Here is a 26800-nt window from a genome sequence, read left to right as displayed (position 1 = left end):
ACACACATAAGAAATAAATACAAAAATGCAAAAATGAATACACATTTGATCCGTTTAAGCCTAATAGCTCACAGGAACCGGCAAGAATAGAGTCTTTATTCAAGAGTCAGCCATAGATACACTACATTTCCCACACTGCATTGCTGCGCAGCCGCTACTTGTCACTGCTGTCGCTCCCTGCCTGTGTGTACGCGCGGTGGACTGGTCCAGCATCCCTGCGCAGGCAATGGAGCAAATATAGATGTGCAAAAAATATACATATATCTATCAATTGAAAATATGTAATCGTGGAATACTTCTTCGGCGCTGGCAGCTTGCGATGAGGGAAAGGGGGGGAATGGGAGATTGGAATTTGTGCTGCACCTCTGTGGAGGATGGAGATATGTATTGTGAGAAGTAATGCGGAATATTTCCCCTCGTAGGTGCTAACAGAGAAAATACAAGATGAAGAAGCAATTCAATCGGATGCGACAGCTCGCCAACCAAACGGTGGGAAGGTAAGGAAACCGTTTCCGTGCGCTATTGTCGCGACTGGCCAAGTCAAAGAGAGGAGAACCCCCTGCATGGCCCCAGTAGGATGCGAATCGGATGAATGCAAACAGACTTTCATTCTTTAATTTGCCACTTTTTTCCCCTTTTTGCGCTTTTTGCTTATTTACTGAAGTATATTGTATACAGCATGTTCAAAACGCCCTAAGTGTTCTATGCGTAATACCAACTGGAATAGGCTACCGCATAGGCAGCGTGTAGGCGCATTGCCACAGTAGCTCCAACCTGCCCACGGAAATATGTTAAATATAGAAAATCACAGCGACATGGACCATCAAATAGTGACGACCCAATTTTTATGACAGAGTATCATCGGTGGAGTTTGACAAATATGGCATTGCCAAGTTATGTCGTGATTAAAATAGACTCCTGTCACCGAACCTGTCGATAGGTAAACGTGATGCAGACGGATGCAGTGTGGGCTGCGACGTGAGGGGAAAATGAGAAAAAGGCGCAATGTTTTTATTACGCAGTGATATCAGCTGTGAGGAGGGAAGCACCTCTTAGGCGTGAGTTATCCACTCCGTGAATTCCTGAAGGTCGTGATCACGCCTCCCTGATGCGCTTCTGGAATGATATGTGTCAGTTTAAATGGACGGTTTTCCATTCCACTGAACGTCCTAAAAATAACTAAATTAGGGGTTTCTGAAGACAGATTTCCACCTCTGTCCTCACCGTTTCTTTTCATGTTCTTGCTCTGCTTCTGAATGGTTCTGAAATCCGGTGACATTTTACACCGATCCAGTGGGCTTATCAGTCTTCCCCCACCCTCTGTGTTCAGGGAAAGCAGCTTGTCAAGCAGCGCTGGGCCAGAAGGTGTTCTCTGCTCAGCAAGGGGGTGGGAGGGGAGGTGGGGGATTAGGACCAGGAGGTGTGGGTCATTATTATCATTATTATTATTATTATTATTATGCGCCCAAAAGGAGGGGCACACATTGCAGGCTGTGTTGGTGCTATCATTTTTGTTTTCCCCATAGGTCATACTGCTTTTTCTAGCCTTAGTCTTTTTTATCATCATTTCTTCTAGTGACTCATTAGAGTGTTTGTGTGTGTGGGTGTGATTCTGGATATGTGTGTGGGCAAGCAGGTTGGAGGACTTCAGATGGCCACAGAAGATATGGCACTTTTCCTTTTATGCATGTGTACGTGCACTTATACAGCTTATTTAATGCAGATGGTCCAAGTGGTGCTAGTGTAAGTAGAAAATTAGCTCATTTCTGGGGCTGTCTAAGTTGGTCTGTTTGTACCACAGTGATAATGAGGAACATAACTCTCCCCGGACAGCCCTGCTGGGCTCTTAATAATAACAGTGGTCCATAACAAGAACTGCCACTCTCAAACCATAGTCAGAGATTTGATCTTTGGATCAAGAAGTAATGGATCTGACCCTGTGGTGACCTTGAACAGTGTCAAACACTGGCTATGCCAATGGAGATAGATCACTATCTATCTGGAAAAACCCAATCTAGCAACTAATGACCCGATCATGCTGGTTTGACGGTCATGTTTTGTTTGTTTTAAGGTTTCTTTCGCTAGAAAAGAGCAGGTGTCTCCATTCAGTAACTATGTCTGTATTTCTCCACCACTTATAATTTGAAGGATTTTAAGAGGTGTATAGAGGTGCTGAAGCATGGTTCATCTGGAGAGCTAAATTTAAACAGCTCTTATTTAGATTAAACCGCGTAACATAAATGTTTCTTGATATTACCACCAATAAAGTAAACACGTATGCTGTATGCATACATTATGTGTGGATCCAGGTGTTCTGCACCTACATGCCTTAGAGTGTTAGTGTGGGACAGTGGGAAAAATGTGTACATATCACAAATGTGCAGATTTATTGGACTTTTACAAGCATTTATACAAGAAACAGTCTTATCATGCCAATGTCATTTTGCTGCTCTTCCTTGCACACTGCTCTTGCAGAAGATATACTATTATATAGTGCATTAAGTAAAATGGACTTAATTTAGCTTTACCCCTGAGCTGTCTTTTAATTCCGCTGGTTTTGTCCTGTGAGTAATGCAGGGCTCCTATAGGAAAGAATAAAGTGCCAAAACAGTGAAAACAGGCTTCATATTAACTGTTCTGCTGACTCAAGCTTTAACCATCCTCAGACTGGAGCAGGGTTTCTCTGTGGGTATGGCCTTTGGTCCCCCTGAAACTCAGTGCTCTCTTTAGATTTGATAATACCAGTGACAGGTCCTGTTACTAAGAATATGTAGAGTTACATTTTATCATTTAGAAACAAGATTTAATAATAAAATTATGCTTTAGTTTATTTATTGCAGGTTTCTTTATTAAGAATAGACTCATAACTCATATCTTTTTAATAACTGTTTTTTACTATATCTGCTCGTCTTTTTGTCTTGTATTGGCATTTGTAATGGCAAGTCTATAATGAAGGTCTTCTTTCAGCTGGGGGTTGGTGTTCAGGTGTGCTGTGTCAGCATCCCTCTGGCTCTCCAAGGCGGCTGCTGCTGCTGCTGCTTCTGCTGCAGCTTGCCTGGGTGAGACCCATGTCATGTGATCACCAGCTTGACCAATTACCTCTGTGGAGCAAAAGGGTGTGCAGCCATGCATACTTTAGTGCTAACAGAAATGTGTTTTGGTACAGCAGGAGAGACCTGTATTATAAATATTATTTTTGGACATTAACCTTTAATTGAGATTTCAGTCTCCGTGAAAACTCTCCAGTACTTTAGTGTTTGCGTTTGTCTAAAAAAAAGACATTCTAATTGTTTTGTGTGTCCTTACAGGAAGCAAGCAAAAGATTATATTGGTTCAGCCAGCTCCCACCCTTCATTTCTCTTGACCTATTTCTCTATTCCCAACTCACTGTCCTATGTAGGTCTAGGACAGACTGTTAAAAAGATTTTATGATTCAAGACTGTAAGAATATGATTTCCTGCACAGTAACATTTACATATAGATACAAAGAAAAACCAGGACTATCTCATTCCCTAACACACCCACATTCCATCTTTGCACTCTGCTTCTGCCACCTTTGTGGTGTTCACAAATACCTCTATGATAGATGCATTCTTCTTACTTGTGCCTTCTAGCTCACCAATCCACAATGCAATTATCTGAAAATGGCAGTCATTTGTGGGCTGCTTTCTCTTTCCTGCATTGTCTCTTACTCGGTTTCTATCTCTTTTCTGACGCAGTAGGCGAATGAATTATTGTTAAGCACGCAGGTGGCCGATTTACAGATTGTGGGTGTGGAAAATGTCCACATTTTTTGAAGGTTTCAGTCCCGTTATATCTGGTGTAACACTAACACAGAATTTCATAAAAAAATAACATCATATCAACAGTCAAACATGGTGGTGGTCAAACAGTGTGATGCTCTGGGGCTGCTTTGCTGCTTTAGGAAATGGTCGACTTGATGTAATTGATGGAACCATGAATGAATTCTGCTGTCGACCAGAATATCCTGAAGTTAAATGTCTGGTCATTAGTTCATACCCTGAAGCTCAAGCACACTCGGCTTATGTAGCAGGACAATCTAAAACACACCAGGAAGTCCACATTTGAAAGGTTTTTGAGTGACCTAATCGAAGTTTAGTACTAATATTAGGTTGAGATATAAGCTTAAACAAGCTGTCCATGCTTAAAATCCCTCCAATGTGGCTGAGTTAAAACAATTCTGCAAAGAAGAGTGGGCCATAATTCCTCCACAGTGATGTGAAAGACTCATTGCCAGTTATCAGAAACGCGTGATTGCAGTTCTTGCTGCCAAGAGTGGTGCAACAAGTTATTATGATTAGGGCTCATATTATTGTTTTACACAGGATCAGGTAGGTATGGATAAGTTGTTGTTGTTTTTTCCTTAATAAATGAAATCATCATATAAAACAATGCATTTTGTATTTACTTGAGTTATGTTGGGTTTTTCTACTATTGAAATTTGTTTGATTATCTAAAACATCTAAGTGTGACAAATATGCACAAAATAAATAAGCAATGAGGCAAATACTTTCTCACTGCACTGTATAAAGTAGAGAGAGGAAGGGGCAGAAACAGCATTGAGCACTAATATGTAGCTGACCATATTAACACTGAAAACAAATTACTGTTAGAATAAGAAGTAGGTGTCTGTGCTTGTTTTTAAATTCAGTGCAAGATTAACACATTCACACCTCTTGGTGAGAATGTGTGCCAGGCTCTAAAAGGGCATATGGTCGCTGACAGGTAACTTGTTGCATGAAAATGCAGCGTCCCCCACCTCTCAGCTCTCTGTTCCTCCTCTTAGCCTTGATTCTCTGGGTTGGAACCATAGAAATCTTGGAGCAAGTTGCATTCACAATCTGATTCACTGCTGTTATTGTCTTTTTTGTAATCATTTCTAGCTGAACATGGAACGACATTATGGTGTTATGAATTATTATGAAGCCATCAACAGTCAGAAGTGAATCATTATGTGTGCGCTAGATCATGCGAGAGCCGTTGCTAAATAAGTGTAACCCTCCCATATCCCCATCAGTGCCTTTCAGAGACAGCATACTACAGGGTATGGTAGAGATAAAGAGCCTTTGTCAAGGGGCCATTTTGGCCATCAAAAGAGAGATGATGTAATATCAGAGAGAAGCGCTGTTTCTCCCTCTCCATGTCACTCGTGTTGATTCATTCAAAAGACTAACCTCTTAAAGAGCCCCTGTACTAAAGATCAACTAAAAAACTCGGTACTGATTTTTTATTTTTTTTTATTTTTTTTAAAGAACAAACAACAAAACTTGCAACATTTTGAAGGAGATTGATTAATCCCATCAGGTCCAGATTCTCCTGTGGAGTTTTATTTTCGTTTTGTCCCTATCGACCTGGCTCCTGTACAAGTGATCATGTACACAGCAGGGTGGCAAATAGAAGAACTCACATGATAATAATGGTGTCACAGAAATTCTGCAATATATCACAAGACAATCTTCTCTGATACATAATGAGATCTGTGTAACTGAAGTAATTTGCCCTAAATTGGTAAAAAGAAAAAAAGAAAAAAAAGAAATAGGGATTGTGTATTTATTCACTGCGCTTTAATGTCAGTGTGAGCGTGTGTGTGTGTGTGTGTGTGTAATGTCATTATTGTTCATTCCAGTAATGTGTCAGTTGAGCTAATTAGAGATCTGATTCGCTTTCCACCACCATCCACCATTTTCCTCTTGTGAATATCTTCTTCTTCATTTAAGTTTCCATTCGCATTACCCTCATTTATCTGAGAGGCCCCCACCCCCCACAAAAACTCGTAAAATAGCAAGTCAAAATGTCAGGGAAGCTGTTTAACTGTTTAACAGCGACTCAATAACTGGATTGCAAGAGAAAGCAGTAGAATAGCATTGCTGCATCAATATTTTGACGTGACATGTCAAAGTATTAGGGTTGACCCAGGCTGTTGCTCATGATATCATCTCCAACAGGGATGCAGAGAATGAATCACTAAAGGCTAAATTTATGATGATACCACTGTACATAAAGTTCTCTGGTATATAATTCTTAGTACTAAACTGCTATAAATGAACTGGACAAGCTTGGCATTGTTAAAAAGAAAAACAAGACTGGTGACTCCCTTTAAGTATGCTCACTTCCGTCCATTCAAGAATGTCAATAGGCTCAGAACAGGAAGCACTGATCTACTAATAACAACTTCCTGTTTTATTTACCTCTTTTTCCCCTTTGCTGTTTAATCATAAAAGATCATTCTCCAGCTCCTTTTTTTTTTTTGTGCACAGCAAATATAGTCGTTCCTTTGCTTTGGTTGCCTAGAAACGCTCATTTAGTATTAGCTGTTTCATCACATTCGTTTGACTCTGCCAGCGCACATGTTACATTTCCCAAAATGGTGAAGAAATTTATAGCTTTAACAAAAAAGGTGGCAAAAAAAGGTTTCATTTCTAAGTAAAGGATTGTTTTGACCTTTGCTGCTTTGTCGTAGTTTATTGTTTGCTTGCATTTGAAGTCATTTAGCTGCTGTGTGTGTGTGTGTCTGTGTGTGTCTTTCGGCAGATGACAAGTGTAAAAACACAGTTAAGCCACATTGTTGCGCGCCTTTTTGTCGAAATTATTCAGCGCACCATGAATAAAGTTATTAGAGATAACTCAGTGCTTGTGTTTCCAGTGAAACATTACTGAACACTGCAGGCTCTCACTCTCTCTTTCATTCACTCCTTCTCTGGACGCATGTGTGTGTGTATATGTGCATGCCTGTGTGCATGTATGTGCTCACAGTTGCATACTTGACAGAACTGTGACCTAGTTTAGTGGACAACTACAGTAAGTGGGTTTTTCTGTTTTAGTAACCCCGTATCCCATCGCCTGCCCCGCCTCATCGTTTGGGTAGAAACCAACTGGGCCTTTAGATGCACGATGCAGGTCTAGAGAAAACAAAAAGCAATCAGTGGAGAAATATTCACGGAGCATCTCAAGCATAAACACCATTGTGGGTTTTTGTGTGTGTCATTGCTTGTGTGTATGTATATAGCTGACTGTGGATCTCATGCCAGCGCTCCAGGGTGTGCAATGCCCCGCTGAGGCCCAGGGCCACCATTCTGCTCCACTACCCTCCCCTAGCAGTACAAGACCTAGCATCCAGTGTAGCTCTTCCAGGCCTCAGAGTAGGGGCCTTTGTTAGCCATGCTAGCAGTGTGAGCAAACCAGATAATGACCTTTTTTTCCTTTTTGTCCTGCTGAATCTCAGACGAACTGAAAGTCAGCAACAGCCAGCAATTGGCTCGCTACCAATGCAATATGTTCTAGACAGCGGCTGCTTCTTTATTCGCATTTTGATTATGTCAGCATGGATTATTTATGCTTTCATAAACCATGCTCAGTGCTGGGGGGCTAACGATGCAGCTGTCCAACATTGACACAGCTTGAGATAAAAATATATAGATGCAAGCTAACATTTTAACTGCAACTTAACAGAAATACAACGACTTATAATCTCTGAAACCTTACAAATATGTCCTAAACAGACCTTACCTAGACTTTTGTTCATGTCAGCTCTTTGCTAATGTTCCTCCCAGATGTAGAAAAAGTTTGTCATTCTGGCAGCTGATCATCTTGCGCAAATATTGTGTCAACTCATTTATCTTCCTCCGCTCTCTGGGATCGTTCATGTTTGCATTGCTCCGATTTGAAGTCCTTTTCACCAGTGTTACATTTTGCATGCAAGACTGTAATAAATGTCTGCAATTTGAACATTACTTCATTAACCTGCATATTTTTAGATGACTGTGCACGTGTTTGTATTGAGTCATCACCAGTTCCAGGTAAAGGAATGCCTGCATAGTGGCAGATGGTTGGCATAAACCTGGCAACGTCTCCCTTTCCCTCCATGAGCATACCACCTGCGAGGCTGCCAACTCTCCCACGTCTTTATTTTCCTCCCAGGTCTCACTTTGCATGATATTTGCTGAGAAGAACATCTCTCCTCACCTCTAAGCTGTCCCTGAAGCTAGACTTACATCAGGTTCGGTAGGGCCAAGAAACTTCAGTACCCCCCAGTTTTCATGCCTCAACAATGCTGCTTTTTCTCTGCATCTTCGCAGCAAGATTATGTGCGATGCTGCTTTCCTAAGAGGAAATGCCACTCTCTGAAAACAAACAAACTCATAGAACAAGACAGCGCTGCCTTTGAAGATAGGCTCCAATCTGTTTGATGTCTAGGTCATAATAGCCACACCGCTTGCGGTCCTTGAGGATGCTAGATGTCTATGATTTAAATTGTTATTGCCTCCTTTTAAACAACAAATCCAGTCAGCTGATCAGCCTGCAATAGACAGTGGCAGTGACAATGCAGAGCAACTACCTACTTTCAGTACATAATACAGTCTTGCATGGGAAGTTGTTTCATAAACCATGGCATTTCAGAGTTTTTTTGTCAGGTGGAGTGTTCAGCAGAACGGTGCCAAACTTTAGTGTGCTGCTTGGGTTATTTTTGTCCTCCCTTTGTCATGTAATCTGCAATCTGCGATCGCAGTTATCCTTATAAATCACGCCAGAAATCTCTTGCTTTGCTATCTTTCTGTCGCTCTCTCTTAGACATGCACAGACACATTTCCTGTATTTTGCCTCCTAGCTCATTGAGTAGAGCAGTTTTCCGAGAGGCTGGCTGTGATTAGATCCACTGGTACATGATTTGACCCAGTTCCCATGGCTCCATGCTCACATTTTTTTTTTCTGAGGCTGGAGATGCTAATGCCTCAATAGTTCAGCTTTCTGTTGTTGGTAATGTGTAAACAACTGTGTGTCAACATTAGACACTTTTTAGTCATTTCATACTTTGCCTCTTTTTAGCAACAGTTTTAGAGAGCTGTTATGTTGCCTGTTTGATAACATACATGAAAACAGCATTTTGGTAATATGCGTCTGAATTATTTCCCCTGGCTCGTGACAATTATTGCACAAACCAAGGTCCTTTATATAATTTGCTTTGCCAAGATAAATTCAGATTCATTATTTGCGGTTGGCATGGGCATAGTCTGGGCACAATCACAGGAAGAGGCTGTGTGTACAGGAAGGGAAGTCCCAAGTAACTGTGTTCTGCTGGGGATCTGAAAATGCCTCATTTTAGGAGGTCAGATGGTCTGCCCGATCCCTGTTTCTTGGCAGAAAGCATATGTTAACCTCCACATTAGGTATTCCTTATATATTGTTTATATATTGCATGCATTAAAGTTTGGTTGGTGTCAGATTCTGTAATAGTTTACCACAAAAAAGAAAATGTACAATAAAATTGTTCTTAGGGGACAAGTGGCTATTCTGTCTTTTCTTATAGGATCATAAACGGCATGTTAAGCTATATGGAAAATGTCCTTGCTGACTAAAGTCATAAAATGAAAGCTGATTGAACTGAGCTGACACCATGTATTTGTAAAATCCAGTGGTTTGCTCTTTTCTGAACTAATGGCTCTTTCACTTCTCCGGATGAGTAGCTTTATCTGCTTCATCTGCTCTGCAGCCCTTTCCTTCAGTCTTTGGCTCAATCCCCATCTGCTGGATTTTTAGTAGGATGTGATGCAGTGGGAATTAACACATTTGAATCGGCGGCTTTAATGTGCTGTTGTTATGTATTGTTGAAGATGATAACTCAAAGAGACACTTGCATTCTTACACAAACTCACCCACTTACACCAAAGAGGCAGGTGTGCATGCGGCCTATAAATTTTGGAGCATTGCCACATTGGTAAATGAGCCTTCTATACCCACAGCATTTTGAGAAAGACACGCAAGAATTGTAAAATGTGTTAAATTATTCAAAACTAAACTGGCATGTCATCAAGAACTTAAAAAGGTAGCATGTCTGATGTTATTTCTCCTGTGTGAATCAGAAACTGTGTGATTGTGGCAGCTGTTCTGTGTATATGGAAGCACCAAGATGCCGCCTACCCAATGAAGAGCATACCAAAGCTTCGTAATTCTTTGTGCGCGTTGTGCAATAATTCCTTTCATTTGTTTTCATCAGAAAACAAAACATAACATAAAATAATACAAGGAAGAGAGAAGCCGAATACTTTAAACCATGGGTTAGTTTCCCAGTGAGAAAGTTTGCTTCTCTTTCTTGAATGCAGTGTTTAATATATGAAATTTAATAAGCTCTGCATAGGAAAGATGATGAATGAACATTTTCCAAGAATTTCTGCTATCTTGCAGTAATGTTTTATTGGTCTAGAATTGATTCCCATATCTTTCCCTACATACTGATAAAATTGCCACATGCAATCATGTTTCTGTGGATTTAAGAATACGAAAGAAAACGTATTAATATATATGTTTGTTTGTTTTTTCTTTACAGAGCAGAAAAAACAGAGGTGTTGAGCGAAGACCTTCTACAGGTGAGCTGTAGATGTGTATGGGAGCTGTGATGTCAGATGTGTATATATGTGCACCTGTGAACAGCAGTGAATTATTAGTAGTCTGTAATAAATTGATAATGATTATTAAACATCAAAAATAATGTCCGTCAAAATCACCACATGGTACATTGGGAACAATGTACTTTAATTGCTATATATTCTGTACTTTTTTTAAAGTGCGCTTGAGTCACAGTTCTGCCAGCTTTCCAAAGTGTTTTTTATTTTTATTTTTTCTTTGGACATTGGCTGCTTTTTCAATTATTTTCAGTCAAATCCTCAAACATGACCATTTTCAGAGGATTTCTTTTTTTGCTTCTTTGTTTTCCTCCCATCATGCCCAATCGGTCAGGGCTGAGGGCTGCCCTTTTATTATTTTGACACAGAACAGAACAAAAACCAGCCAAAATTCAAAGAAGAGCTCTAAATGTCCTTCAAGAAGCCCAGAGAACTATTCCTGAAGACTAATTGAAGAAATGGCAAGAAAGCTTGCCTTTTTTCAACCCTTTTTTAAAATATCACAGGTTTACTGTCAGTATGTACCGTGAAGAGAGAGCAGGTGCTGATTCATGATGCTGCGTTAGAGCTGACAGTTATGTTGCATCTGTGAGGATACATGTGTGCATGTAAGCACATTCATCTGGTCTGCGTGTGCTTTCCCAGGTGGAGAAACGCCTAGATCTGGTCAAGCAGGTGTCACACAGCACTCACAAAAAACTGAATGCCTGCCTGCAGGGTCAGCAGGGGACTGATATGGAGAAGAGATCTGTAAAGTCACCTTCTGTGAGTACGGGCGTCAGTCCTGCTGGCAACTGTTGAAGTTTACAGAAGTGTGTGTAACATTTTTTCTATGTACCGTCAGAAAAAATTACCGCTTACCATCCTGGCACAATGCATGGAAGAAGGGGCTGCAGTGTTGGGGGAAGACTCTCTCCTGGGGTTAGTGACTACTAATACGCCTGTGCTTAACTCACACACACACAGAGTCATCTTTAATTACAGATTTGGCAGCTGAATTCTTCTCTGTCCTTATTATCCTTGTGTGCATTTTAATTGTATTTGATTGCTTATGACTTTGTGCTTGGCTTTTACCAACAGAAAAATGCTGAAGCTCTGTGGGGAGACAGAGGAGAAGCTCGCCCAGGAACTCATTCAGTTTGAGTACCAGATAGAGAGAGATGTGGTGGAGCCTCTTTATGTCCTTGCGGAGGTGAGCAGATAGTGTTATTTTAATGTCCCAGTTAAAAGTTGCATTTTGGTGTTTTTATTTCCATTGCTATTAGCAGAAACAAAGTATAATGAGTTGACTGTTTTCATATTAACTCCTTGGATTTTTTTTTCAGGTGGACATTCCTAATATCCAGAAACAGAGGAAGCACTTAGCTAAACTTGTCCTGGACATGGACTCAGCACGAACAAGGTGAACAGTGTTCAAACAGTGAGGCTAAAACCTGCTGTGGTTAGTGTATTGCTAAAATAAAAACTTGGAATGTCTAAAGCAGGGGCGACTGTTTCATTTACCCACAGATATCAACAGTCATCCAAGTCATCCAGTCACCCCAGCACTCTGCAGCCCGGTGCCAAGTCTGAGTCCCTAAGAGAGGAGATGGAGGAGACAGCCAATCGGATGGAAATTTGCAGAGTGAGTCAACGATCAGAGCTACGTGTATATCATGCCTTCATCCAGCTACTTTTGCCCTCCTCTTTGATTTATAACACTTGCACATGAATCAGACACAAATGGGCCACAGTCATGGAATGATATTAAAGTTCTATCTATGATGTTAGTGAGATTATTTCCTTAAGACGATTTTTCTTTTTCAGGATCAGTTGTCAGCAGATATGTACAATTTCATGGCCAAAGAAATAGACTATGCAAACTACTTCCAGACGGTAAGTCAAATATGTCATCAAATTGGCAAATTGTTTTGTTTTTTGTCTTTTGGTGTAAGAGTTCATTTACACCAACAACATTAAATATGGGAGCTACACAATTGCTTCATATCATGTAGGTCCCACTCATGTTGTCACTTCTAACCTGTTGGGGTATGGACAGGACATGTGGCATTAAAACTTGATATTTTGGCTCCTTTGTGATCAGGCCTTCTCTGGCATATCCAGATTAGGATTCTAAGAGGCTCGGTTAGGTCAACGCCTTGGTGTCTTTGTTGTGTCGATTAAAACCATGTCCGAGCGGGTTTGTTATTTGGCGGTGAGCATTGCCCTACTGGTTGAAGCCACTGCCTTCAGGGTGTGTCATTGCCTGAATTGGTGGGTGTGGTTGGTGCGCAGCGATGAGTACTACGTGTCAGTGAATGAATGAATAAGACGATGAGTGTTGCTGTCTTAACCTGCCGGACATTTTAACGTTGCGGCTGTTAAGAATCAGATTTTTTTTGCATTTAAGCACAAGCTGTAGTAAACACTGAAGATGACTTTAAAATCATAATTGTTTGGTGCATTATCTTATATTTTATTTCCCCCTGCTCTCCTCTGTAGCTGATAGAAACGCAGGCAGAATATCACAGGAAGTCATTAGAGATTCTTCATAGTGTCCTACCCCAGATTAAAGCTCACCAAGGTGAGTCATGCATTGTGTCAAGAGCTATGTGTGTGTGTTTGTGTTGAGATCTGCTCCATTTCTGTACCCGAAGGAATACCAAGATGATCAGTAAAGAATACACTAATAGGCCTGGCATGTTACATAACAACATAATTAAGGAACAGTTATGCACCTTGATATTTAATTAATGGTTAATTTACAATTGCTAGACAAAAGACATGATGCATAGGGTTGTTTTTATCCACGTGTGATTCTGGGCACTGTTTGGTATTGCAGAGGCGTGGGTGGAGAAGCCGTCGTATGGCAAGTCCCTGGAGGAACACCTGACTATAAGTGGGAGAGAGATTGCCTTCCCCATCGAAGCCTGTGTCACCATGTTGCTAGAGTGCGGCATGCAAGAGGAGGTAGAAGAAACGCACATATACATGAATAACTTGTCCATAATTAACATTTAATGGAAATATTCAAAATCTGCGTTGTGTTCCTGCTCAGATGTGTTAGATATGATAATTACACATCACGTGTTTCCTGTGTGGGGGCTGTAGGGCCTCTTTAGAGTGGCTCCATCAGCCTCCAAGCTGAAGAAGCTGAAAGCGTCCCTGGACTGTGGAGTTCTTGATGTGCAGGAGTACTCCTCCGATCCACACGCCATCGCAGGTGATCTACGCCCACATAAATGCATTGTTCAAAGCACATTTCCATAACAACAATCCCAACTCTCTGTAATTGTTAGAGGCTAAATTGTAAACAGCCAATTATTTTAACTCCATGATCAAAAGTTCATTTGTAAAAAGCTGAAGTGTTTTCAGTCTTTTTTTGGACATAATGCACTTTGCAAATGTGGTTCTTTGGAAAATGTCTTCCTCTGCGTTATCTTCCCAAGAGCTTTCTCTTCAGATATTGCTGTTCATTTCACAGATTAGCATGAAATCTGTGTTGAGCTGTCTGACTTTGGCAGATGCACTAGCTATGAGGGCCTGCTAGAGGGGAGTAGAGATATGGAGCATGGGCTCGCCAGTAGAGAGAAAACAACCCTCCACTTCTTTCAAAGAGCTGACCAGTTTTTACGCTGTCCTTGTTTTTTTAATCCCACAGGGGCCCTGAAATCATACCTTCGTGAGCTCCCAGATCCACTGATGACCACTGAACTTTATGATGAATGGATTCAAGCCTCCAAGTGAGTCGCTGTACTCTTAAGAGTATTTTCTCAAATTGTGCCATTGGCAGTGATTAAATATAGAAACCAGTTCAGCGTGTTAGTACAGGGCCCCTAACTGTCAAAAAGAAAAATGATGACATTTATAAAGAAGTGGAGCAACAGTAAACCGTAATGACTTTATATTTCCTCAGCATTCAAGACATGGACAAGAGACTACAGGCGTTGATGGCAACATGTGAAAAACTCCCCACAGACAACTTAAACAATTTCAGGTCAGTTTCTTTCCCTGATTTTCTGCCCATTGATTTGCAGGATTGCACATGTTTCAGTGTAGCCTTACTATCATAAGCAAAACATTAGGAGATCAAAAACCGGGAAAGTATGTAGAAACAAAACTGGACCACATCCAAGTGAAAATCCGGGTGAAATCCTTTCAATCCTACAAATATCTACTCAACTTGTGCCACCTACAGGAAATAATATTAACAGCAGGATCAGCAACTTTAGAAGTACAAGAATCACTGACAAGAAAATTACTGTAATGTCTTTGCAGTACTCATAGTTGTACCTCCTGCAGGCAATAACTCATGCTGTTTTACAGTCTTATTTACTGCCTGCAGGTGGCACGTCTAATATTGCTGCTATCTTCTTTTTTTTTTTACTTTATAATCAGTAAATGGTACAAGCAGACATGTCACATCTAACCAAAAACAGTGGGTTATACTTTTAAAATGCACAGTTAATTTTATCCAATCCTACAGATATTTGATCAAATTCTTAGCCAAGCTGAGTGAGTATCAGGATGCTAACAAGATGACTCCTGGTAACATGGCTATTGTCCTTGGACCAAACTTGCTCTGGACACACAATGAACCGTATGTATTCTTAAAGCAACTAATAATTTGATTCTTTGGATTTAAACCAACGATTGAGTGACTCTGCTATAGCTCACTTGTCTGCTCTATCCAGGAACATGACAGAGATGATGACGACCGTGTCCCTACAGATTGTTGGCATCATCGAGCCAATCATTCAGCATGCTGACTGGTTCTTCCCTGGAGGTGGGGATTACACACTATGTATGTAAAATTGTAACTGCGCTGGGCATCTTATCTGTTTTCTTGTTTAAATTATATCATTGTAAGTAACAATTAGGGGATTTGAGATGATAAAAAAATTGCCCAGAACAAAAAAGTGTTTAGCTTTATTCAAATGGACATAGTTTTGCATGTCATAATCATGCAAACATCTCAAAAATCATATGGTTGCATGGTTATTCTCCCCAGCCTGATAATACAAGACAATAATGATACAAACAAACACCATACAGCAATACAGCAAACTGACTAACCCAATAAAAAACATACATAAACATACTTAACAATGGACAAGACACTATGGACCCTTAACAAAGGTAATGCCTGTTTTTTGTCACGCTTCAGAAATAAAAGAACCACTGATGTTTCATATTTCTGTATGTTGAAGGGACTGCAAGAAACTCACTCTGGTGATATTTAAATGTATACATCTTTTTTTTTTTCATTTTTGTGGATTTGAACAGCAGCACCTGGTTGGTGTATCAACTACCATTATACATTGATTCACAGCACAGTGCAATGCTGATGTTGCAGCATGTGACTTAAATTGAAGATTAACTGTTATTGATTGGATGTTCTCTGTAGACTTTCATATGTTAAAAAAAGCATTAAAATGTCATTTTAGTACTGTATTTGTTGCATAGCTTAATCTTAATTTTATTATAGTTATTTCAGTTCTTCATACTAACTGTGGTTTTTTTGGAGTAATTGTGTGCACTCAAAACGCACACAATTCTAAACATTACTGTAAGTATAATAGATTACATGCTGATGGTGTGTCTGCTTCTGCCTCAGAGATTGAGTTCAACTTGACAGGCAGCTATGGAAGCCCGATCCACACCAACCACAACTCCAACTACAGCTCTATGCCCTCACCAGACATGGACCAATCCGATCGCAAGCAGCAGCACGATCAGAGCCGACGCCCACTGAGTGTCGCCACTGACAACATGATGCTGGAGTTTTACAAGAAAGATGGGTATGATGCCAAGTGCTCACTTCTGCTACCCACCTCTCACTCTCCTTCAGTCTCTCTCTTTCCACCCACGCCTCTTCTCAGGCAACAGATACTGAATTCTTATATTTGAGGAGAGCAGCGTTTGCACATTAAGATCCTCCGATCTAAAGTTTTCATTCGGATGAGTCAGAAGCCTTCATAAGCAGCACAGAAATCAGTTTCTTGTTAAATATCTTATCTCACAGTAATATATACAGGTGTACCTTTAATTATCAGGATTCATCAAGAGAAGCCTGAAAACTGCCCTCATTTAAATACGTAGGGCTGAATAAGTTTGAATGGCATGGTCTCTATGGCAACAGGTTTCTGATGGAGAGCTGCTAGGTTTTTTTTCTTCAAGAGGAAATATTTCTCCAATCCCATCCTCCCACACCCAACTCCTCGTTCACAGTCTGGATTGCACGTCACCTGGCGTGACTCATTCACTGAGACGGTGGAATATCACTGGAGAAATTAGAACCAACACCTTGAACAAAACACCCCAATCAAGTGAACACAAAGGATGTAACACTAAAGGCATCAATCTAAAGTTGTTTAAGCAACCATTCAATGTGGGGGAGAAGCCTGAGCTTTTCTTAGACTATAAAGGTTTAATTGGAAGAAATAACCCTCTAAATGGCATTCAGCAGATTAGCACATACTGGTTATATGACCTGACTTTCTCTCTGAATCCCTTTACTGTTCCCTCTACTGTTGATCTCATCTCCCTGCCATAATCATTGCTTCATATCAAATATTAAACATTTTGTGACCCTTGTCTGCATTACTTATGACCTCATGTCACTTTTGCCTCTCTTCTCCCTTACTAACGCAGCATTAGGAAGATACAAAGGTATTGTATCATTCCTTCTTCCCACGACTTCTTTCCTTACTATCCCCACTTGCCTCACATGAGTTTTGCTGATGTCACACATGAGTCTGTACATGTTTTTGTCTCCAGTATGGGCGTCAGGGTTATGGATACCTCCTGGGTGTCTCGTAAGGGTTCATCCACCCTGGCGCGTAAGGCTTCCTCCACTCCTCCAGGCATGCAAGGCCCCGGCTCCCCTGCAGACACACTCATCCCCGAGCAGCCCGGAGAGCTTGCCATCTCTCCGTCTGCCACACCTCCACTTGGAGAAAGGGTTTGGTAAGTCACCGTGGAGACCCTGGCCCTCACTTGTCCATGCATCCACCCGTGTTCGTTTTTATTGTCATCACCATCATCACCATCATCTTGCACTGGTTCTTGGCCGTGTTAACCATGCTTCCATTCATATGCAATGCTTCCATCTATTTTTTTGGAGTATCTCCCTCAACATGTTCATGTCGCATTCTGTTCTGAATTTGTTTTCAGACATCACACATTCTTAGAGTTGTCCTTGTGTCCATTTGTCAGGTCACTGTGGGTAAAATTTGCCAAAAAAAAGCCCATTTCTTTTCAAATCTGAAGGATTTTAGTCCTAATACTGTATAAACAAGTTTTGTTTATCTACGTGACGCAAAGCTTCAACCTGCTAGTTGTTGCGTGCATGCTAATCTATTCAATATCCCATTGTTGTGGCTTGGCTTTCTCAGCTTTGGTCGTGAATTAGTTATTTTTCTGTTGACACGCAGACTGATTTCACAATTTCTTTGGTATCATTATCACAATTAAACACATGAGTAATCACCTCATGGTCACTGGCTCTGCCTATGTGGCAGACAAGAAATATTATGGCTTCTGGCTTGGCTGTCTTTCTCCCCCCCACCCCCATTTCCTGTGGCTCTTTCAGCCTTTGAAAGGGTTTTGTGTCTGTTTCACACTGCCCTGGGCTGACTGCAGGACCTGCGATACAAACAAGTCATATAGGATTAAGGCGGGTAGGGCTTCCATATCCAGCAGTGAGGAGAGTTTCAGTCATCAACTCAACTTGGTATTACTGAAAGCTGCAGACCAGCACTTTGGTTCCAGAGAAGGATCCTCACAGCTCTATGCAGTGTGCAGACACAAGGTGATCACAGAGGGAGTCCTACACACTGTATCATTTTTTCTTTCACAATGAAACTTAATTTTCTTTGCTATTTCTTTGTGCTTGTCTTTGTATTTGCAATAAGCTGACTGTGTACCCACTGCCCACCGCAAGATGCAGCACTTTTTTTTTGCCTACTGGTTTCGGCTTCGAACTGACTAACACACTAACACACCTTAATCATCCAAACAGCTTATCCTATATCGCTCCAGTGCGTTTCCCTGTTCAGTCAATAGAGCTGTTTCTTTTGTGCTGTCTATTCTCTTAATATCTACAGCTCAGACAACGTGTCGCTCAATCGGCCGGACACCTCTCATGCCCACCCGCCCCCAGGGGAGGACCGTCCACCCCCCCCTTACCCCACTTCTATGTGCCACACTGCCCCCCACCACTTCTATCCCAAACCCCCGCCCTGCGCTCGCCCTGTGGCACCAGGTCCAGAGTCCCAGCCGCCTGGCTCACCCCCACCCCCAATGCGCTGGTCTGGCTTCACTCCCCCTGTTCCTCCCCCTTCCTCCTCTTCTTCCTCCTCCTCCTCGTCACTTGACATCAATTCGAACCCCAAACCTAGCTGTCTTCACTTCCCCAAACACAGCCCGCCTGGTGACATGTCGCATGCCCCCCCACAAGACACTAATGCTTCGCCCCTCTACGTCAAAACCCCCTTGGTACTAACCCGTCATGACCAGAGCCTTGGCAACCCCCCTAGCCTCCCTTCATCCGTGCCCCCGCCCCCGCCGTGGGCTGCCTGCCCCTGTGCCAGAGAGAGAGGACCCCCCAGGCTGACTAGGTAAATACAACACACGCCTGGCCACTATGGATGCATCACAGAGTGGCAGCTGTATTTCTCCTTTAGCTCGCTGGCTCATATTTTTACTTTTTGCTTTTTTTCTTTTTTTATTACCTCTCCCATCAAATTGCATAGCTGAGATTCTGTAACACACAGGTTGTCTCAGGATGCCTGTCAGCTGGGTTGCCTAGCAACCAAGGATGTTACTGGCTTATATAGCGCTCAGTTTGTTGCTGTTATTGAGTAGATGATAAATACACAAGGAATGGCTTCGAACTAGAATAGAAATGTATTTATTGTCAAGTCTGCTGCAGTTTTTCTACTAACCAGCACACAGTACATGAAAAACCTCTTCATTTTTTTTGAAGAATTTTAAGGATTTATGAGATTAGCAAAATGGGAACCCTAACAGTGCAGTACCTCCAGCTGGACCCAAAGTGCTGAGTTTTACAGTTTTGCCTCTGATAGTTTCTTGAGTCAGAAGTCTTTGGTGCTACTACCAAACAGGACGGTGTGAATCATTACACCAAATCTCTGTCTGTGGTCAGAACTTGTTTTTTTAACACTTTTCCTGTGATTTGGAAAGCTGATGACCTGTGGTTCGGAAGTCTGCTGAAGATGTACAACTAAAACGAATACCATTTAATTAGATGGCAACTTTAAATGTCACTTCTATAAGTGTGTTATTTTTTGTTTGTTTGTCTGTTTTTTTCTTACTTGTGGTGGTGGTGATGGTGGAGGGGGTGGGGGGGGTATTCAAATGGGTCATGTAAAACAAAGTTTCTAAACCGTTTTTAAGCAATTATTTGTTATTGTTGTTCATGCAGTTTATTTAGAGTCACTCGACTTCGGTTCATTTATGTACTCAGTTAATACTTTGTCAGTCATATCTAGTTGCATGAAGTGTCTCTCATCTATTTTGAGTGTATTGTCACTGTCCAAAGACACATTCAATCCGTATTCACACCCTGTTGTTTACTAAATCTGGCAAACGTTCTGCAAGCTCAGGTGGAATTTTTCTGTTTGTTAATCACTCGTGAAAATGAATGTCACATCCCAGTAATTGAGTTTCTTAGCACATATATAGTCAATATACTGGTATTGCTCAATTATTTTTTGAAGTGTTTGTCTTATTCTTTTCTATAGTGTAGTGATTTACACATTTGCCAAGCAACAGAGCCATGATTCCTTTTAAGAGGGAGACAGAAATCCTCCAGGGATGCATCAGGAAGGGCATCTGCTGTAAAAATCTGCCAAATCAAATATGTAGAGCTACCTGCTGTGGCAACCCCTTGTGAATAAGGAAACACCCAGAAGTAGCTTTTGTTGCAGGGGGATTGAAAGCATCTGCATCCATACAGAATATTGTGCACCAACTTTTTGTAAATATATTAAAAAAATAACAAACAGGTGTTGAGATTTTGAACTGCTTTCCTTGAGATTAGAAAAATGTTATTAACAGTGGAAGCAGCCATGTATATGATGGTGATGATGGTGTAGTGACTGTAAATGTAGACTGCGATGAGTCCAAAACACTGTTTATATGTTTATATGTTCACATAATAATATATATCCATCCTTTTCAGTTCATTGAAGAGTAAAGAGCTTTCCCCTGTAATTGGACACAAAGCCATCCAGGTCGCAGGTCCAACAGTACCCCCCAGCAGTAGCCCTCAAAGCAGCAGCCAGTCTCCCCACTCCACAGAGCACAGTCCACACACCCTGCGCAAAGGTCAGGGCCTCAGTAATATGTGCTTTCATTGACATTGACATTGAAGTTTTAAACATGTCTTATTCGTATTTCCACAGGTAACTTTAATATGACTATGGTGTGTTAACAGGTTCCAAGAAGTTGGCTCCCGTGCCTCCTAAGGTCCCATACGGCCAGTCTGGAGGGATGTCTGACCAGTCCACAGGTCAGCCGTCACCAGTCAGCCTGTCCCCTACACCTCCTAGCACCCCTTCCCCTTATGGACTGGCATGTCCTCCAGGTCAAGTACCACCGTCCTCCCCTGGGCAGACCCCACTGGGTACACCCCACTCTCTTTCGTCCCCGCCTTCCCTGACGGGGACACTCACCAAGTCGCGGCCTGCCCCTAAGCCCAGGCAGAGACCCAGCCTGCCCCCTCCTCAGCCACCCATAGCCCCTCCGGGGCTAACTGGCCCACCTGTGGCCCCAGTCCCTCAGCCCATGGAGCAGGGCCTCCTGGATGGACTGTCTCCTGGGGAGAGCATGTCTACAGGTAAACATCAACCCTTGGCAACAACACCCCCACCGCCACCCCCACAGGTGGGGCTGCAGCGGCCCTCTCTCAGACTCGCTGTGGCTCTGTCCAATGGAGACGGTGGACGAGTGTAGGACTCTGTAGAACCTGTCACTGTAGACAAACCTGTCCCCTTTACTGACTGCTCCCAAACAAATGTCTGAATGAATACAAGTTGCCTTTTAGACACAGATGCCTGAGAATGATAAGAAAATGTAAATATTAGCATTTCTTGTGCTACTGTAGTAAGGAAATCTCTTGACCAATGTATTCATTGCTTGTGTTATGTGATGATGTTTCTGGGTAATGTGTGGAAACATCAGAGAAGCATAGCTCGTCCTGCTTGTATGAAAGTTGCCATTAGATTCATCATGTGCTCTCTGTTTATCTGTGTTACCCAGACCCCCACTTGGCAGAGGTAGGTCAGAGGCTTACACAGTTCACACCAGTCTAGCATCTCTTACTGGGTAGCAGGAGTGGAAACCTAGCCAGACAAACCCAACGATAAAGCTACAATATGATGTTCTCAAACTGAGGTGCTCTGTCAATATATATACACCAGTGATTTTGTCACTTTGTTATATTTATCATTCTCTTGTTCCCCCTGCTACTATTGTGTACTTTGCAGCTGTGTGAGGCCAGGGATTCAGTGTGGGCTAAGTGTGAGGGGGACTTTTAGGGTAAGCCAGACCGCCCCCGCCCCATATACTCCATCTCACTGCCTGGCCTCGTACCGTGGATGCCTCTGGGGTCTCCTGCAGCCTGCCTCAAACATACCTACCCTGTAATGCCCAATCATAATCCCCGTCCTTTTTTAGCAGGTTGGCTGTACTTTCCTTGCACTGTCTTCAACCAATAATGCACGGCTTAAGGACTTCCCAGAGTGCATCACACTGCGCTCACATTGCAGATGCCATTGCTTACAACGGTTTCATCTTAAAGCCCCTTTCCTTTTGTTCCCCATTCCCAGCCCTATGCTGGCAGACATCTCCAACGCCCCTGCCACTCGTATCAGGGGGGTCACAGGTAACCCCCACTCCTCCTTTGGCAGGTTCATCGCTTTTTATAACCTCTGCTTCCTCTTACTACACTGCCACACTCCATCTCATTCCGACACAGGAGTAGCCATCCGTCTCTGTTTGGATCTGCCGCTTCCATTAAATGGAGCAGCACGTAAGAGTATCTATATTCACAGCAAATACTAATTTCAGTCCTCTAGAGATCTCCATTCTTACTTTAAGCCCACTTGGTGTCTTGGTGCCATTTTCTTTCCAGAGAGTTCCACACACATCCTGTTGCCTCCTTGATGTTTATCTGTCCACTGTTGTAAACATGTAATTTGTCACTGTGCAGTCATTTTGACTTGTTATTGCATTTTATCTGACAGAATATCTGTTCTTCCTGTCTCAAAAGACACAAAAGGCAGCGACTCGCTACACTAGCCTCTACCAAGTTTATTGACATAATCAGCACCACACTGTAAAATGTGAAGCACACGTAATCTACTGATTCCTTCGATCATATGCCACTTACCATGAGTTCAGACTCAAAACAATTAATATTATTTCTGCTCTCTTTCATTTTTACACTCCATTTTCATTGTCATATTGCCCTCTCCTCCTCCTCCTCCTTTTCCCGGTGCTCATTATCACCATCCACACTATTCTGCTCACCATACTCACCTTTCCCATCCTCACCATTAGATATCTTCAATTATGAAATCCCCTCCATCAATGTCAATCTGGACAGCCTCATCGATGAGTTCAGCGGTGCCCCCTGCAGGAGGTCCATGGCAGTGACAGATCCAGAGGGGGATGGTGTGCCTGAGGAGGAGCCCCAGAGCACCACTCTATGACCTATCACCCATAGGCATCATTTCCAGAACCCCTATGGCTGTACATACTCTTTAACTGTCTCCGCCAAGGCCTGATGGAAAAACACTGGCCGCACCATTGCCAACCAGAAAATGAACCCTCCCTCACATCTGCTACAGGCTGCAAACAAACTGAACTTTTCCAACTGCTTGCTAGTAAATTAGTGTGACTACAACTACCAAAAGAATAAAGAGAAAAAAAAAACACACCAAAATGCCATAGTGGAGGAACAGTTGCCTTTAGGAGGAAAGACTGGAATTTAGATGAGTATTGCATTAAAAAGATTTTTTTTTTCTAATTTCTTTTTATAGCTTTGCTTTGTCGTTTAATGCAGTGGTCTGTATTTCTGTGTTTTCAAGTTTCTTTTTGCCTTATTAGAACATGCAATCAAATTGCAATATGATATTTGCAAGTTGTACAATATTTGGTTAGGGAAACTCAGAGCCTGACATGGTTTGGAGCAAAGCCCATCCTCAGGGTGAAACGGAAACACGGAGCGAGAGCGTAGTCTGATTTTATTGCTCACAGGGTATTCAAGCTTTGTGCACATTAGGAATATGCGGAGCCCCAGAGACAGGCTTTGCATGCCAGAGTAACATTTAACGTTGTTTTTCTTAGTGCCACTCCCCATTTTAAATTCCCCTCTTCTGTCGCAAGTACAGCTACAGTGCTCTGTCTGAAATTTACCTTTAGGTGAACTCACTTTAACTCACTTTATACCAGCACAGTAAGAGAAGAATGTTATTATGATTCAAGTTTTTGTACTTCTTGCATCCATTATTTATTTAGAAAGCACCACGACGTGTTTGCATGACAAGCCAATATCGATCGACCTGCTTCTTACCAAGGGCCTGAGAATGGCAGTGCTTTATTTTGTGCGAGTGTTACTGTTGTTGTTCACACCGAAAAGTAACTTTAGTTCCCACCCCAGTGCTGTAACAGTGAGTGATAACGGATGGATGACTACACTGCCTTTAGGTTCGTATGTCTTTCTCTTTTAACTTTGTTTCAAGTGCTTCAGGTTCAGTGACCTTTGACCCCTTGTGTAAATACAAAGACTGTACATAAACTGATGTATATAAGCTGAGAGGAAAACTATATGTAAAATGCATATCTTGAATATATAATAATGATATATGTGCTGATATTTATTGTGTAGAAAATGTAATGATTAAAAATTTGATGTTATTTTTGTCCCGACACACAATGAACAGGTTTACTGTAGAGTCATAATTTTTTCACTTTAACACCAGGTAACTATGATGCTGCAGCAGAAATGCAGAATGTTTTTTTCTGCTTAAAGAAAAAAAAATCAAATGTGGTCTTTCTAATTCTTCCTCTTAAGCTTTGACTTCAGGCATGCTAAAGGCCGAAGGAGTTGCACACAGATGCCATCTTCTCTTCTTTTTTGTTCGACTCAATGATTTGTTTGCACGGGCCATCTAATGAATTCATAATGAGGACACATTTATCCCCTAAACTGCTGTTGTTAGTAGTAAACTTGGCGCACGTTTAAATTTGAAATAATTGCCCTTTGCTGTTATTTTCAGACAATTAATGATACAAATTTATCATGTAACAGATGCTGCAGTGGAAGTATAATTTCCTTCAAAGATTCCGAGGACAATAACGTTGTCAGTTAAAGTGCAATTACAGTGTTTACTCATCCACGAGAGTCCAAAAAGTGGTCAAAGTCACCTTTCCCGAACCTGCAGAAATAAGCCATTAATTTCATTTGAAAGCCTTTTTGATTATAATTATTATTATTTTATGTGTGAATTAATCTCTGCCAAAATTAATTATAGATTATTCTCGCTCCAGAAGTAATCAACTGTATGCCTCAGTGTGCGTTCTCAATGGACTTTGTTTATGAAGATTTTAGTGATGTTGATTATATTGATAGTTGTGGTAATTGTATGACAATTGCAAGTGCCCTCACACCGGTTGTTATTTTGGAACTATAGACATAATTAATGTGTGCTAGAGGATTTAATTTTCTGTGCTGCATCCATACATTTATACAAGGAGGCAGGTTTGTTTCTGAATGTGACTGACTCAGATCTCATATAGCAGGATACCTGATTTTGTAATACCTAACAGGACAAGTAAGAGTTAGCATTGGACAGAAGGTTGATTAGGGCCTTATGGCATGTATTGTTACCAGTACGGAGCAGCATAAATGTAACGTTTTTGTGAATCATTACTGGAACTTGGAGCCACTTAAAAGCATGCATATATAGGTGTAATTATTATATTGCCAAACAAGGGAAAAAATCTGTACCCTTCCCCATAACACAAATCATAATTGTTTAAAAGAAATATTACGACAGTAAAGTAACAGCAGATTTCAAGTGCATATCCATCAGTTGCAACAAAGTTGCATAGGTTTATCATTTAACTTAAGTTGGCCTATATTTCCTAACTCACCTCATCATCAAGTATGTTGAAAAAGTAAAGCCCAGTTTGTTTGCATTATTTTGTGTGTGTGCATGTGTGTGCGTGCGTGCATGGGTGAGAGGGTGGCGTGAAAGAAAAGCAAAAAAAAAAAAAGTAAAATGTGAAAATGTGTTTCATGCATGCGCTTAGATAGTGTTTTGATAATCCATGTTTTCTGTCGATCACAATTTTCTTTATGGATTGTAAGAAGGACCATGAATAAACTCTAAGCCTGTAGATGGACTCTAGAGAATGTGGATCGTTAAGACAAATGGTCCTTTGTGGGTTTCAGAGCAATACGGTGGAGGAGTAGACGTTGTCTGTGGATGTACTGCCTCCTTCTGCTTTCACTACTAATGTACAAAAAAAACCTGCTGCTTGTCAAGCCCACCCGTCCCACCCCTTCCTCTGCTTAGCATATCAAGTGGAACACAGTGTGTACTGTGAAGCCTACCTGCAATCCTTATCAGAATGTCAGAAAGAAATATATATATTAAACTCTACATTTTTAATAATCTCACCTGGTTAACGTGGGTTTTATTTGATATACGTCTTGTTATTTATAAAGTGAATATTTATAAAAGTTCCTTACCTAGTTACAATTTTAAGGTTCCTATTCAAGTTGTAATTGCAATTTGAGACACGTCCATGTTAGTTTTTCTACTTTTCTAGAGCATATTTCTCTACTACATTATTCTATTAGACCCCATGCAAAATTTTACATATGACAGAAACCATCTTTATTTCAGTAACAGCACATAAGAAAAAGCTGATGGTTAGCTTTTGCATTCTTTTAGCGTGCTAGCTATGCTAACATGTCGACTGCCACTGTCCAAGCTTCAATGTTATGGTCACTGATGTGCTAGCTAAGTTAACTAGTGCTAAATTTCAAACAAAGTAAATAATGTGATGCTAGTGGAAGTTATATTTTGGTTAAGTTCACTTTGTAATATTTTTTGTTGTTGTTAAAATGATTGGGGTGATACTGATGGCTAATATTAGGCACCTGTTTGCCCGATGTTGGAGAGAGGAATAATGGGTTCTTATGTGTTTTTGTTCATATCAATGTCCCTTTTTCTGGTAAATGGACTGGTACTTGCATAGCACTTCTCTACTCAAACTGATCAGTCAAAGTGTTTTTTACTACAAGTCACATTTACCCAATTACACACATATACAAGCAATGTTCCCTCTAAGCTGCGCACGTG

The 26800-nt window shown here is 41.3% G+C and overlaps 1 protein-coding gene across 6 annotated transcripts; it reads left to right on the top strand.

The window, feature by feature from the left end:
* The first annotated feature begins 157 nt into the window (after positions 1-157).
* On the top strand, positions 158-26109 carry arhgap44a (Rho GTPase activating protein 44a). Of its 6 annotated transcripts, none has more exons than XM_042227913.1 (23): positions 158-497; positions 10343-10382; positions 11064-11183; positions 11263-11339; positions 11499-11610; positions 11744-11820; positions 11928-12042; positions 12225-12293; positions 12900-12981; positions 13240-13367; positions 13509-13620; positions 14059-14140; positions 14314-14394; positions 14884-14997; positions 15092-15183; positions 16015-16198; positions 17052-17069; positions 17178-17366; positions 18506-19018; positions 20605-20750; positions 20860-20934; positions 21911-21962; positions 22986-23088. In XM_042227913.1, the coding sequence occupies exons 1-22, from the start codon at positions 445-447 to the stop codon at positions 21916-21918; spliced, it is 2487 nt and encodes an 828-aa protein (XP_042083847.1). In that variant the 5' UTR covers positions 158-444; the 3' UTR covers positions 21919-21962; positions 22986-23088. The 6 variants fall into 6 exon arrangements, with proteins under 6 accessions (XP_042083847.1, XP_005940380.1, XP_005940382.1 ...); XM_005940318.3 differs by having other exon boundaries at positions 20860-21261; XM_005940320.2 differs by lacking the exon at positions 21911-21962 and having other exon boundaries at positions 22986-26109.
* The last annotated feature ends 691 nt before the right edge of the window (positions 26110-26800 follow it).

This window comes from Haplochromis burtoni, unplaced genomic scaffold (genome assembly GCF_018398535.1).
Source record: "Haplochromis burtoni strain Fernald_Lab_line unplaced genomic scaffold, NCSU_Asbu1 Contig_290, whole genome shotgun sequence".
In the NCBI taxonomy this organism is placed as follows: domain Eukaryota; kingdom Metazoa; phylum Chordata; class Actinopteri; order Cichliformes; family Cichlidae; genus Haplochromis; species Haplochromis burtoni.
This window is presented reverse-complemented; position numbering and strand designations above follow the sequence as displayed.

Bases quoted from the DNA above. Each gene is read 5' to 3' on its own strand.
- arhgap44a (XM_005940316.2), top strand. From the start codon at position 445: ATGAAGAAGCAATTCAATCGGATGCGACAGCTCGCCAACCAAACGGTG. The intron at 12,982-13,239 runs GTGAGTCATGCA...TTGGTATTGCAG, and splicing joins CCAGATTAAAGCTCACCAAG to AGGCGTGGGTGGAGAAGCCG. The intron at 14,141-14,313 runs GTGAGTCGCTGT...ATATTTCCTCAG, and splicing joins GAATGGATTCAAGCCTCCAA to CATTCAAGACATGGACAAGA.